We start from the raw sequence: 14,278 nt of genomic DNA on the forward strand, positions 1-14,278 counted from the left end.
GCCAAATACACTCTTGAGTAGCCATAGTAGCGGCTACATATTCTGCTTCACAGCTTGAAAGAGCAACAAAGGTTTGTTTTTTAATGCATCATGATATAGCCCCTGAACTTGTATTAAAACAGTATCCGGTTGTAGAACGTCTGTCATTGACATTACCGGCCCAATCAACATCAACAAAACCACTCAACACAAAAAGATGTAGCTTGTTTATACAACAAGCCAAAACTAAAAGTGCTCTTCACATATCGAAGAATCCTCTTTGCTGTAATTAAATGAGATTCACATGGTTTCTCCATAAACTGAGCAACGACACCTACAGAGTAAGAGATGTCAGGCCTTGTGATAGTCAAATAAATTAAACTACCAACAAGTTGCCGAAAAGTTGTTGCATCTGCCAATAGCTTTCCTTCTTCCTTGATCAACTTCAAGGATGGCTCCATAGGAGTAGTCATTGGCTTTGACTCCTTCATACCAAAATGATTCAATAAACTTGCCGCATATCCTTTATGTGAGATGAAATATCCACGTAACCTTTCAACCTCCAAACCAAGGAAACACTTAGCTTCGCCCAAACCCTTCGTTTCAAAAAGAATAAACAAAGCATCTCGAAGACTGTTAATTTCAACATCATCATCACCAGTTATGATCATATCATCAACATAGAGTAGAATCATTGTACATACCGAGGCTGTCTTCTTAACAAACAGGCTTGAATATGCATTTGAAGACCTGAACCCACAAGACTCAAGATATTGAGCAATCTTACTATAACAAGCATGTAAAGCTTGCTTAAGGCCATACAAAGCCTTCCTGAGCCGACACACATAAGTTGAAAACTCTTTAGGAACAAAACCATGAGGTTGCTCCAAAAAAATATCTCGATCCAATTCTCCATAATGGAAAGCATTTTTCACAATCAATTGCCATAATTTCCAATCCTTGCAAGCAGCTAATGAAATAATAGTTCGGATGGTTACCATTTTAGCAACATGACTGTATGTCTCCTCATAGTCTACGCCATATTGTTGTGAAAAGCCACGAGCAACTAGACGAGCTTTATATCGGTAAGTAGTATCATCAGACTTTTCTTTAACTTGTAAACCCATTTACAAGTAACTAACTCTACATTATTTGGCCTTGGAACAAGTTCCTATGTATCGTTCTTGTTTAGAGCCGAAATTTTATCCTGCATTGCCTCTTCCCATTCAAGAACACCTTTGGCTTCATTGTAAGATTGAGGTTCTTCTTCACAAACATTACCCATTAGAAAACAAGATACAAACGAACAACTATTTAATTGTATCTCATAATCAGATAAATAACTGGGTCGAGTTCTTTCTCTAGAAGATCTTCGAACTGCACTTCTGTAGCTTCATCTGTTCGAACATTCTCTCCAGAACTACCATTAAAATTCTTCTCATTTGACACATCATCACTACAGAAAGGTGATAGAGTAGCACCGCTTTTCTTTGTACTCACGTCCATTTGATGTGATGAAACTTCGTCAAACACCACATCTCGAGAAATAACAATTTCTCTTGTATTTGGATCCATACATCTCCATCCTTTCCTGTGAGTATCTATCCAACAAAAATACAACGTCTTGCCTTTGGGTCAAGTTTAGTACGCTTACTCTTTGAAACATGAACACAACAAATTGACCTAAAAACTCGAAGATAACTCACATTGGGTTAGCGATGATATAGTACCTCAAATAGAGATTTATCCGACCTCGACCATAGAGGTAGGAGATTTATGACATGACAAGCTATCTGAATAGCTGCTGCCCAAAGTTGAGGAAAAACAAAAGGACCTACCATTTTCTCGGAGCAACTCCGTATCTCATTCCTTATGAGCTCCCCAAAGTTGAACTCAATGCCCTTCATGAGAATGTACACCATCATCGCCCTATTGCGCTTAATGAAGGAATCGTGAGAAGTGGGGATCAACCGATTCTTCACCACATACATCCAAATCGTCGCTTGCTCATTGATGTCAAGGGGCTTTAAGAAAAGCTTCCCCGTGGTTGAGACAGTCCATGTCTTATGCGGTCTACAAATAAGTCTACGCGCCTCCTCCACTTGCTTGTCCGATGGATGCACCAAAATTTCATTACCTATGGCATTAAAAATATCCAACAAACCATAGTGAGTATTACTAACGGAAGGTGAGAATTTTACCACTTTACCCCGTACTCTCACTACATCCCCTCGGTTTGGGTTGATGGCAGTGTAAAACTCTTTCACCAAGGCCTATGATACACATGTAGTTGGGGCAAACAACGCCTCCCAACCATTCTCCACAAGCCTTCTCCTAACATATTCCGGCACCGGCTCTTGGGCCTCATCAAAACCTCTCTCAAGAAGGATATCACGTGTTGTGAAGGTGGGTCTCCTCACCTCCAATCTTACCCTTTTTACTCTTGATGGTGTTTGTTCGGTTGAATCGGGCTCCTCTTCGTTGGCCTCCTCAAGTGGCTCTTCTGCCCCTCTTTGCACCCTAGCCCTCTTGGCTTTTTTAGATGGACCAGCCTCGGCTTCGTTTTGAGCAGCCAAACGTGCTACAGCGGCGCGGGTCCTAGGCCCAGAAATTGCTCCTGACGCAATTTCTGCAACTTATTTCTTCTTTTATGTTTTCTTTACCACTTTGGTCATACTCACCTCCTCATCTGAAGTCTCTGTAGTAGCAACAAAGTTTGGGTCAGAAACATTCAAACTCGACAAGGAAGGGGTCTTACCTTGTGAAGAAGAGGAAGATGATTCCTCCATGGCCTCACTAGGGACATCCACAGGACCGGATGTTCCTTCTTGCTTTTTTGCAGGGGACTCCTCATCAACTTGCTGAGATTCGTGCACTGGAGTTCGTACTCTCACTTCATATTGCGAGATATCGTCATTGTCTTCCTCGTCCTTAAACTCATCTCCATGCACTTCTTGGGGAAATTCTCCAAAATTTTCATCTTCTCTATCAACATTCAATTGCTCTTGTGCTGCCCCACTGTTTCCATCATCCTCCAATGGGTCTTCTCCCCTTGCTTCATTCAACGCCACCAAAATTTCGGCAATTTTCGACGTTGTCATTTTCTATTCTAAATCATAAAAAACTAGGGGCTTTTTAGTCAAGATAGGATCTGGAAAAGATGGAGACAAAATACCTTGTAGAGTGGCCGGTGGAGTCTCATCCATAATTGCGCCAGGCGCAATTTGACATTGAATTTCGACCGTGGCCGAATCTGAATGCTCCAAGGGCTCCGTGTCGTGTTCTGAGTCTCCACTAACCTGTTCTTGACCTTCAACATGCACAGCAACAGTAGTGAAAAAGGGGGAGGGATAGATAGTTCTAAAGACTCGGAAACGAGGTTATCTTGAGAAAGATTCATCCTACGACGTATACTCATGCTATTTAACTGAAGTTGAATCTCCTCACTCACTTTCTTTGAATTTTCCATGAATTATTGCCATTTTATGTTTAATTCCTCAATTTTGCATAAACCCTCTCATTATCTTTATCCCTAATTTCGTATTTTTACTAAACATCTCTGCTCTCTCTTGAAGTCTAGCTATTTCCTCATCTAAAGCAGCACCTTTTTCCTCTAGATATTGATTTTTTCGAAGATAAACTTTATTAACACCTCCTAATTTCTTTTCACTAGAACCTTCTTTATTAACCCTAGCATCATGAGATTCTATATTGATTTTTTCAGAATTTGTACCACCTATGGATAGATTTCTCCTAGGGTTCATTCTTATAGCTTCCTCATATTTTCTTCTTTGTTCCCTAGGATCAAAAACTAATTTTTCATGAGAAATCCTAGGAGGTTCAAGAGGAATCATACCCGGTTTGGTTGGTGGAGGCAACAACACACTCTCTTCTTTTCCTTTTCATTGTCGTGTGACTTGGAGGAAGATGAACCTTCCATGGTTCTTGAGTTTGCTTCACGATCAACAACGAAAATCCCTCCAATAAACCCTAAAGTGCCGAAAAAGAGAGAGATGAAAGAGACTTTTAGATTCTTTGAAATTTCTTGAGAGAAGATATGAAAACAAGTGAGAAAATTTTGGTAAAAATCGTGAATGGGGTGTTTTCAAATTCTAGGGCTTTTTGTTTTATGTTTTAAAATCTATTAAAGACATAATTGGGTTTAAAATGGGGCTTCTTTTTGATTTAAAAACAATCCAAAGCCCATTTAAACATAACCCACATAAAGCCCACGAAAGCCCTAACCATAACTCAAAAAAATCGATTTTTTCTCTTAAATTGCGCCTGGCGCAATTTTGACGAGGGTCGGATCTTGATCCTACAAAATTCAAATGCAAAAACAAAAATTAGATTTGGAATCTACACAAAAAAGCCTTAAAGAAAATGTAAAAATTTCGCAAAAAGAAGACAAAAAATATTTTACATAAAAAACGCCCCCCAAACTGTCCGAGGGACTGTTTCCACTGTTTTCTTATGAGTCTTTCAGTATTACAGAGGTTTTACCTCTGTCAGTATACTCGCCATAATATTTCTTGACTCGATGCCTATTTTCCTTAAAGATATTACCTTTAGAACCCTTTAAATCCACCGCTCCATGTGGATAAACATGTTTAACTACGAATGGGCCTAACCATCTAGACTTAAGCTTACTTGGAAACAACTTTAATCTAGAGTTAAAAAGCAAAACTAAGTTACCAGGTTCTAAATTCCTGTCCATTATCTTTTTATCATGCCACTTCTTAGTTTGTTTTTTGTACATCTTGGCATTCTCATAAGAAAACTGACGAAATTCATCCAACTCATGTAACTGGAGCAATCTCGCTTCACCTACAGCAACATAATCAAAATTTAGTTTCCGCGTAGCCCAATATGCTCTATGTTCTAATTCTAACGGAAGATGACATGCTTTACCAAAAACAATGCGATATGGGGACATGCCTAATGGAGTTTTATAAACAGTTCTATACGCCCATAAAGCATCATCAAGTTTAATGGCCTAGTCCTTCCTATTTACATTCACGGACTTCTCTAAAATTGATTTTATTGCCCTATTTGATACCTCTGCTAGTCCATTAGTTTGTGGTGATATGCAGTAGCAATCTTATGGTGAATGTTATACTTTTTAAGCAAATTACTTACTGCTCTATTCAAAAAGTGCGTACCATCATCAGTAATCAAGCATCTAGGTGTACCATATCTAGTAAAAATAAACTTTTGCAAGAAGAGAGAAACTACCTTGGCATCGTTAGTAGGGGTGGCCAAAGCCTCAACCCATTTCGAGACATAATCAACAGCCAATAAAATGTAATTATTATCGAATGAAGGTGGGAATGGACCCATGAAGTCAATGCCCCAAACATCGAAAAGTTCAACTTCCAATATTGGGTTTAAGGGCATTTCATGCTTCCTTGTCAAGTTACTTGATCTTTGACAGCGGTCACATCTTTGAGTGAATATATGAGCATCTCGAAATAGAGACGACCAAAAGAAACCACTTTGGAGGACCTTTGCTGCAGTCTTACGTCCAGCAAAATACCCACCATATGGTGATTTGTGGCATGCCTCTAGAATCTCCTTCTGTTCATGCTCAACAACACACCTACGAAGAATATTATCAGGTCCTAGTTTAAACAAGAAAGGTTCATCCCATCTATAAAACCTAACATCATGAAAGAACTTCTTTATTTGGTGCTTACTCAAATCATTAGGAATTATTTTGCTCACCAGATAGTTCGCATAGTCAGCATACCAAGGGACTTCAGAAATAGCTAAAAGATACTCATCCACAAAATGCTCTTTAATCTCACAACTATCATGCTGCAAAGAAGACTCTAGCCTAGATAGATGATCCGCTACTTGGTTTTCTGTTCCTTTTCTATCTTTTATCTCTAAGCCAAACTCTTGTAACTATAAGATCCATCTAATCAACCTAGGCTTAGCTTCTTTTTTAGCAAACAAGTATTTAAGTGCAGAATGATCAGTAAACACTATCACTTTAGTCCCAATCAAATATGAACGAAACCTATCAAATGCGAAAACAACAGCCAAAAGTTCTTTCTCAGTCACAGTATAGTTCAACTGACTACTATTCAAAGTTTTACTTGCATAATAAACAGGATGAAGAATTTTACCTTTTCGCTGACCCAACATCACACCTACAGCAAAATCACTTGCATCACACATTAGTTCAAATGGTAAGTTCCAATCTGGTTCAATTATGATAGGTGCTGAGGTAAGTGCATTCTTAAGTGTCTCAAAAGCTTTCAAACAATGTTCATAAAAAACAAAGGGTCGATCCAATTCCAACAATTGACACAAAGGTTTAGAAATTTTCGAAAAATCTTTTATAAAACGACGGTAGAAACCCGTGTGTCCTAAGAAACTTCTAACACCTTTTACAGTTGTAGGGGGGGTAGTTTAGCAATCACATCTATTTTAGCCCTATCAACCTCAATTCCTTTTTCTGAAATTCTGTGACCTAAGACTATACCTTCACGTACCATAAAATGACACTTCTCCCAATTAAGCACAAGGTTAGTCTCTTCACACCTTTTTAAAACGTTCTCTAAGTTCTTTAAACAAACATCAAACGACTCACTAAACACAGAAAAATCATCCATGAATATCTCTACCGTGATTTCTATCATGTCTGAAAAAATAGCGGTCATGCATCTCTAGAAGGTAGCAGAAGCATTACAAAGACCGAACGACATTCTCCGGACGCAAATGTCCCATAGGGACACGTGAACATGGTCTTTTCTTGGTCCTACGAAGCTATAGTAATCTGGTTGTAACCAGAATACCCATCGAGGAAACAATAACATTCTTTCCCTGCAAGACGATCAAGCATTTGGTCAATAAAGGATAATGGAAAATGGTCTTTTCGAGTTACCTTGTTTAACCGACGGTAATCCATACACACTCTCCAACCAGTCACCATTCTAGTTGGGATCAATGCGTTGTCGTCGTTTGTAATCACCGTCATACCTCCCTTTTTGGGAACGCATTGAACCGGGCTAACCCAGCTGCTATCCGAGATGGGGTAGATCACTCCAGCATCTAACCATTTTATGATTTCCTTTTTGACCACCTCTTTCATTTTCGGGTTAAGCCTCCTTTGGCATTTGATAGAATTGGTGGCTCCTTCCTCCAGGATGATTTTGTGCATGCAAAATGTAGGGCTAATTCCTCTTATGTCCGCTATGGTCTATCCAATAGCCCTCTTGTACTTTGATAAAACCTGCAAAAACAAAGATTCATGTTCATTAGACAAATATGAAGAAATGATAACGGGCAAAGTATTGTTTAAACCCAAATAAGCATATTTTAAATGAGAAGGTATGGGTTTCTTTTCCAATTCTGGAGGTTCAATGATGGAAGGTTGCAAGGCCTTCAAATCCGCTATTGTCGGCTGCAAAAACTCAAAACGCTCAAATTGGGGCAAAATTGCGCCTGGCGCAATTTTGGATTCTTTTTCTGCGGCCTCCAAATCTGCTTCCAAGTCTTCCACCATCATTTGCTGGAGTTCCTCCATGATTGCTCCTTTTGTATAGCACTCCTCGACTTCATCCGAGAGACGCATAGCATCGAGGACATTGAAGGTTACCTGCTCATCATTGACCTTCATCGTGATCTCTCTTTTCCTAACATTGAAAACCGTATCTCCAGTTGCTAATAATGGCCTCCCAAGAATGATCGGCACCTCAAGATCTGCTTCACAGTCTAAATTATGAAATCGACGGGAAAAATAAACTTATCAACTTTAACAAGCACAACTTCTATTTTTCCTTCCGGTTTCTTTATGGATCTATCAGCTAGTTATAAAGTGACGGTAGTGGGACGAGCTTCTCCTATATTTAACTCTTTAAAGACAGAAAGAGGCATAAGATTAATGCTTGCTCCTAAGTCACACAATGCTCTTCCTAGGTTTTTACCTCCTATTGAGCAAGGAATAGTAAAACTACCTGGGTCCTTACATTTAACAGGCAATGGATTCCCTAGAGCATCACTACTACACTTTGTCAAGGCCACTGTCTCATGCTCACCTAACTTCTTACGCCTAGATATGATGTCTTTTAAAAATTTAGTGTGGTTAGGCATTTGTTCTGAAGCATCTATGAGAGGTATATTGATATGCAACTGTTTTAGAATCTCAAAGAACTTCTTAAAATGACTATCCTGATTCTTTTTAACCAGCCTTTGGGTGAAAGGTGGAGGAATCTTAATATTACCTACCTGTGGAGTAGTGATGGGCACTACTTGCTTACCTTTATCCGCCTTCTTACATTTTTCTTTTGAACTTACAGGTTCTGCTTTCTCTTATTGTTGTGGATTGGAGGTGGATGTAGGAACAGGTGTAACTACATCAATTCCTTCGTCTGGAAGTGAGGGTCCTTCATAACTTAATCCGCTTCTCGTGATAACCGCCTTACAGTGCTCCGTCACGATCTCGCTTCGGGTTTTCTGTGTGTTCAGGCAATGTACCTTGGGGTCTAGATTTCTGGTCATTTGCAATCTGCCCCACTTGCATCTCCAAGCTTCTTATCGCAGCATCAGTTCTTGTCATGAACTCTTTCATCATGGCCTCCAAACTTGCGTTGCTACCACTTTGCTGAGTAGTACTTTGACCTCTTTGCTGATTGTATTGTTGAGGCTGCGACGCCGGTTGAGTTGGAAAACCAGGAGGAGTGTAGTTTTGTTTGTATTGTTGAGCGGGTACTTGTGCACTGCTACTAGCTACTCCTTGGTTTCTCTAGGAAAAGTTTGGATGGTGCCTCCATCCAGGGTTGTAAGTGTTTGAATACGGGTTGAAATTCCACTGGGTACCTAGACCTACATAGAAAATAGACGCTAGATTAGCTGGACAGTTCTCATACAAGTGGTTATCACCACAATATACACAAGATATATCTGAAATTTGTAAAATAGGAGAGGGTTCAGGTATCGCCAAAGTTGTGGTTTTGGTTTCTTTCTCCATTGTCAACTGCTTTAACATTTGGTTCATAGCTGCCATTTGGGCTTGCATTGAAGCTACTGTGTCTAACTCAAAGATTCCAGCTGATACTTGCTTCTTTGGTAATGACCTTCCTATTTCACCTTGGTCATTAATGTCTATCATCTTATTCAAGATATCAACGATCTCATTTACCGAATTCTCTAACAACGAGCCATTGGCTGCAGTGTTCAACATCATCCGTGATGAACGATCCAATCCTCTATAGAATTGTTCAATCTGCACACATGCAGGCAATCCATGGCTCGAGCACCTTCTAAGTAATTCCTTAAAACGCTCCCAAGCTTCTTGAACTGCTTCGTTCTCCTTCTGTCTAAAAGACACAATGTTCTCTCGAAGGTCTGCGTTCCTGGTCAAAGTATGGTACTTTGCCAAAAATTTCTCCGTCAGTTCTGTCCATGTGTTGATAGAATTTGGTTCTAACGCGTTTAGCCAAGTCCTTGCACCATCCCTAAGAGAAAAAAGAAACATTTATAATCTTAGTGCATCCTCAGAAACACCATGAAGTTGAAATGCATTAGCTATTTCAATAAAGGATTTGAGATGGAAGTAAGGATCTTCGTTAGTCAATCCTCCGAACTGGCCCATCGTCTGTAACATCTGGAACACGACTGGCTTGAGCTCGAACTGTGCAGCTTGGGGTAAAGGATTATTTATCCCTGAATTTAGGTTGTGGAACGCATGAGTGACATAATTCCCATGGCTACATCTCGATTATCTGCTAGAAGAATCGGATTAGGAATTTCTCCTGCTCGGTTTGCTGCTCCTTCACCTGCCATATCTCCATTCACAGGTGGATTTTGTGGCGGTGGAGGATCTTGTGCATTTCTATTTATTTTGATGGTCTCTTCTCCTTCAACTTCTTTTTTTTTTTTTACTTTCTTTCTCTTTTCTCAACCTCTATTCACGCCTTCTCCTCTTAAAGGTTCTTTCAATCTCTGTATCAAAGGTCAACCAACCAGACCCTGTGCTCATACACAACTCCATTAAAGGTTAAATATAACAATTAAGTCCAATGACAGAGGTATGCAACAATCACACAATGAAACAATTCACTTGAAAAGAATATGATTTGAAAACTTAAGTCCCCGGCAACGTCGCCAAAAACTTGTTGGGATTTTCTCTACCTTTAAAAAGATTAGAGACTCGTGCAAGCGCACACGGTCACAAGTAATACTCGGAAGTAATCCAAGGTCGAATCGTCAGGGACTTGTTGCTTTTCAAAATCAAGTAATGCAGTGAAATGATTCAAATATGCAATTGTGATTTAGGAAGGAAAATAATGGTGAAATGTTCTTGTTTGGAGTTTTAACTATCAAACAATTTAATGAAACTCAACATCCTTCTCTCCTACCTTAGTTTTGATGCAAAACATGGAAAACACACTATGTTGGGAAAATGCACCAGGCGCAATTCCTGACTTTTCTTGGGATTTGAGTTATACTCTTTCACTACCGCTTTTGGTTGCTGCAGAGGCTAGGGTAACCTACAATCATATTTCTATGTGTGATTACAATCCTAGAGAATGTATACCAACTCATTTGCATTATGGGTCAGAGGGCCTATTCCTATGACCATATTTTATGCGCTTATTCCTAAGTCACTTCCCATATTGGTTTCCTATTATTTTACCCAACTCACCTTTCCCAAGGTTGGGCTTTAGTGTATAAATCAAGTTCCCACTGGCCAAATGAAAAAAAAAACGTAAAGAGAAGAAACCAACCCGAAAAAGTGCCAGGCGCAATCTGGCCAAAATCCCGAGCGTGTTGAAAATCAAATCATTTGACTAAGGCATTCCACAAGAAGGTTGATAACTAATTTAGAACATAATTAAATGAAAGTAAATGCACGAAAACATAAAGAAAATATTTTTCATTGAATTTAAATGAATAAATAAGTCGTACAAAGAGTTCTAGCTTGACCCTCTTCTCTCTCGAGCGTGAGGGGAGTTGAAACTCGCTAAAGAACTTTAAAAGAACAGAATGACCAAAGAACGGAAGTAAGAAACTGAATTAAAGGCACTACGAAAGGTAAAAGCGTGAAAAACGAAGAAATGAAAAACTAGAACATGAACATAAACCCTAAAAACGTGTTCTACAACTAGAGAGCATCTAAAAGAAGATGAAATGAAGCTTGAAATTGATGATTTGCTGAGGGATGAATGGCTTCCTTTTATAGCACCATAGGTTGGTTGAAACTCCCCTCCATTTTAGGTGGAAAAGGGTTGAGATTCACCTAACCACCTCACTTGGACTTGGACTCACGGTTTTAAACATGTGGGAAATGTCTTCCTTGTCCTTCATTAATCAAAACGTGCGTTTTGACAAATTGCCCTCCAAAAATGCGCCAGGCGCAATTCTGCAAAAAAAACTGAATTCTGTTATTTTCTTCCAACTTTGACCGCATTTATCTCATATTTTTCCTAAAGTACCATAGTTTGACTTTTATACAGAAATAATCTATGTATGTTCTACTTTAAGAATATGTGGTCCTTTTTAGCAAATAATAATGGAAAATGGGTAAAAAACGTGGTCAAACAGGGCTACCGACACATGTTTCTGCAGTAAAAAGTCAACCCTAACACTGCCACTACTGCAAATTTGGTCTGACCCTTTCCTAGTGGGAGAGGCCCTATAAGGTATATTCCCCACTAAGCAAAGGGCCAAGGACTCATTATGCTTGTTAGAGGCTCTGGCGGTTTTCTAGGTACTGTTGCAAACCGTTGGCATTTGTCGCATTTTTTGGTGAATTGCTTGTGTCATTCAGCATGGTCGGCCAGTAGTACCCTTGTCGAACTATTTTGTGACTTAGGGATCGTGCTCCAGAATGCCTCCCACAAACATCCTCATGTATCTCTCTCATGATGTAGTCGGCTTCATTGGGCATTAGATATTTTAAAAGCGGCAACAAGTGGCCTCTTTTGTACAGATTGTCGTCTTTAAGCATATATCTGGCTGCTCGCTGTTGTAGCTACTGGGCCTCTATCTTTTCAGTAGGCAGGATCTTGTCTCTCAAATATTTGATCAAATGGCTCTTCCAGTTTTCTTCTTGTTGCCTTTGCTCGTCGATATCCATTACTTCATGAGCTACTATGCTTGGCTCAGGTAGAATCTCGACCGGTACAGTTCTGCCTAGGTCGGTTTCATAAACTGCAGCTAGTCGAGCTAACGCATCGGTGTTGACGTTTTGAGCACGTGGAATTTGTCGAATCTCATATTTTGAGAACTGTTCGAGCTGGTTTCTTACCTGTGAAAGGTATTTCTCCATTCGCGGTTCTCTAGCCTGAAACTCATCTTTCACCTGACCTACAATCGACTGTGAATCACTAAGTATCAGTATGTTCCTAACCCCAACGTACCTGGCCAGTTTTAGTCTTGCTAGTAGAGCTTCATACTCGGCTTCATTGTTGGATGCATGAAAGCTGAATCGCAGCGCATATTCGAATCTTTCTTTATCTGGAGAGATTAGTAGGAGTCCTACCCCGCATCCTAAAAATTTTGAGAACCCATCTACGTAGAGTGTTCAGAGTTGCTCTTCCTCAACCACTTGTGGGTCGATACTATATAATTGAGGTTCTGTTGGTGTTAATTCCACTATGAAGTTTGCCACAGCTTGCCCTTTTCATGGCAGTTCTTGGCTTATAGTGAATGTCGTATTCGCTGAGCTCTACAACCCACTTTACTAGTCGCCCAGAAGTGTCTGGCTTTTGCAAGATCTGCCGTAAGGGAAAGTTGGTGAGGACAATTATTCTGTGAGCTTGGAAATACGGGCATAGTCTTCGAGCTGAAGTGACCAGTGCCAATGCCAGCTTCTCCATTTGTGGGTATCTAAGCTTTGCATCTACCATTGCTTTGCTTGTGTATTAGATTGGAGACTGTCGTCCATCTTCTTTCTTTATTAAAGCGGAACTCACTGCAGTGCTGGATACAGCTAAGTATAAGTAGAGTTCATCACCCACGATCGGCTTTGAGAGGAGTGGAGCTGCCCCCAGGTACTGTTTCAGCTCCTTAATGGCAGCCTCACACTTTTCCGTCCATTCAAATTGCCCTTTCTTCCTTAAGATTTTGAAGAATGGCAGACACTTGTCAGTTGAACGGCTAACGAATCTGTTGAGTGCTGCTATCCTTCCATTGAGTCCCTGTAGCTGCTTTAGAGTTTTAGGTGGTTCCATCTCCAGAACAGCTTTGATCTTATCTGGATTGGCTTCAATTCCCCTTTAGTGTACCAAAAATCCCAGGAATTTGCCTGAGGTCACTCTAAACGTGCATTTGGTGGGATTCAGCTTCATCTTGTACTTTCGCAAAACGTCGAATGCTTCTGCCAAATCCTCCTCGTGTCGCTTGTTATTTCGACCTTTACCAGTATGTCGTCTACGTAGACTTCCATATTTTTGCCGATTAAGGCTGCAAACATCTGATTCACCATTCGTTGGTAGGTTGCACCTACATTCTTCAATCCGAACGACATCACGGTGTAGCAATACAAGCCTCGACTCGTGACAAAAGAGGTTATCTCTTGATCCGGTACATGTATCTTGATTTGATTATATCCAAAGTAGGCATCCATGAAACTTAATCTTTCATGCCCCGCAGTGGCATCAACCAGTTGATCTATTCGAGGCAAAGGAAAAGAATCTTTTGGACAGGCCTTATTTAGGTTCGTTAAGTCGATGCACATTCTCCATTTGCCGTTTGGCTTCTTTACCAGCACTACGTTGGATATCCATTGGGGATAATGTACTTCCCAAATGAAGTCTGCTTTCAGTAGCTCCTCCACTTGTTCAGCTACAATCTCGTTCCTTTCTTGGTTGAACGCACGACGCTTCTGTTTCACTAGCTTACAGCTCTCGTCGACGTTGAGTCGATGTACCATGACTCCTCGATCGATTCCCGACATGTCCTCCGGCGACCATGCGAACACATCGCGTTGCTTCTGAGGAAGTTTATAAGGCTTTCTTTTTACTCATTCCCCAACTTGGTTCCGATGTTGACCTGTTGATCTTCGGCTGTCAGAGGGACAGATTCTACTTCCTTAGCCGGTTCTCCCTTGTCAAGGGTGGTCGAATTAAGTCGATGACCAGGGCTCGGCCTTGCCTCACCCGAGAGGTCAGTCGCTTCACTCAAGCTCGTCACTGGTTCTCCCCTATCAAGGGTGGTCGGATTAAGTCGATGGCCAAGGCTCGGTCTTGCCTCACCCGAGTGATCGGCCGCTTCTTTCAAGCTCTTCTTTTCGAAGCACCGATGGCTCTCATCAAGATTCATGTCGCTTTCGAACCAAGTCAACGAT

At 40.5% G+C, this 14,278-nt stretch overlaps 1 protein-coding gene across 1 annotated transcript; it reads right to left on the reverse strand.

The window, feature by feature from the left end:
- Positions 1 to 11,962: 11,962 nt before the first annotated feature.
- Positions 11,963 to 12,839, reverse strand: LOC148209783 (uncharacterized). The gene is made up of 2 exons (XM_088126987.1): positions 12,599 to 12,839; positions 11,963 to 12,480 (listed from the first exon to the last, which is right to left on the reverse strand). The coding sequence occupies exons 1-2, from the start codon at positions 12,837 to 12,839 to the stop codon at positions 11,963 to 11,965; spliced, it is 759 nt and encodes a 252-aa protein (XP_087983113.1).
- Positions 12,840 to 14,278: the final 1,439 nt, after the last annotated feature.

This window comes from Momordica charantia (assembly GCF_013281855.1).
Source record: "Momordica charantia cultivar OHB3-1 chromosome 8 unlocalized genomic scaffold, Mcharantia_2.0 BLBB01000008.1, whole genome shotgun sequence".
NCBI lineage: Eukaryota > Viridiplantae > Streptophyta > Magnoliopsida > Cucurbitales > Cucurbitaceae > Momordica > Momordica charantia.

Excerpts from the sequence above, each read along its gene's own strand:
- LOC148209783 (XM_088126987.1), bottom strand. The coding sequence starts at position 12,839 with ATGGTAGATGCAAAGCTTAGATACCCACAAATGGAGAAGCTGGCATTG. Across the intron at positions 12,481-12,598 it reads CATGAAAAGGGCAAGCTGTG|GATGCGGGGTAGGACTCCTA; the intron begins GCAAACTTCATA and ends CAAAATTTTTAG.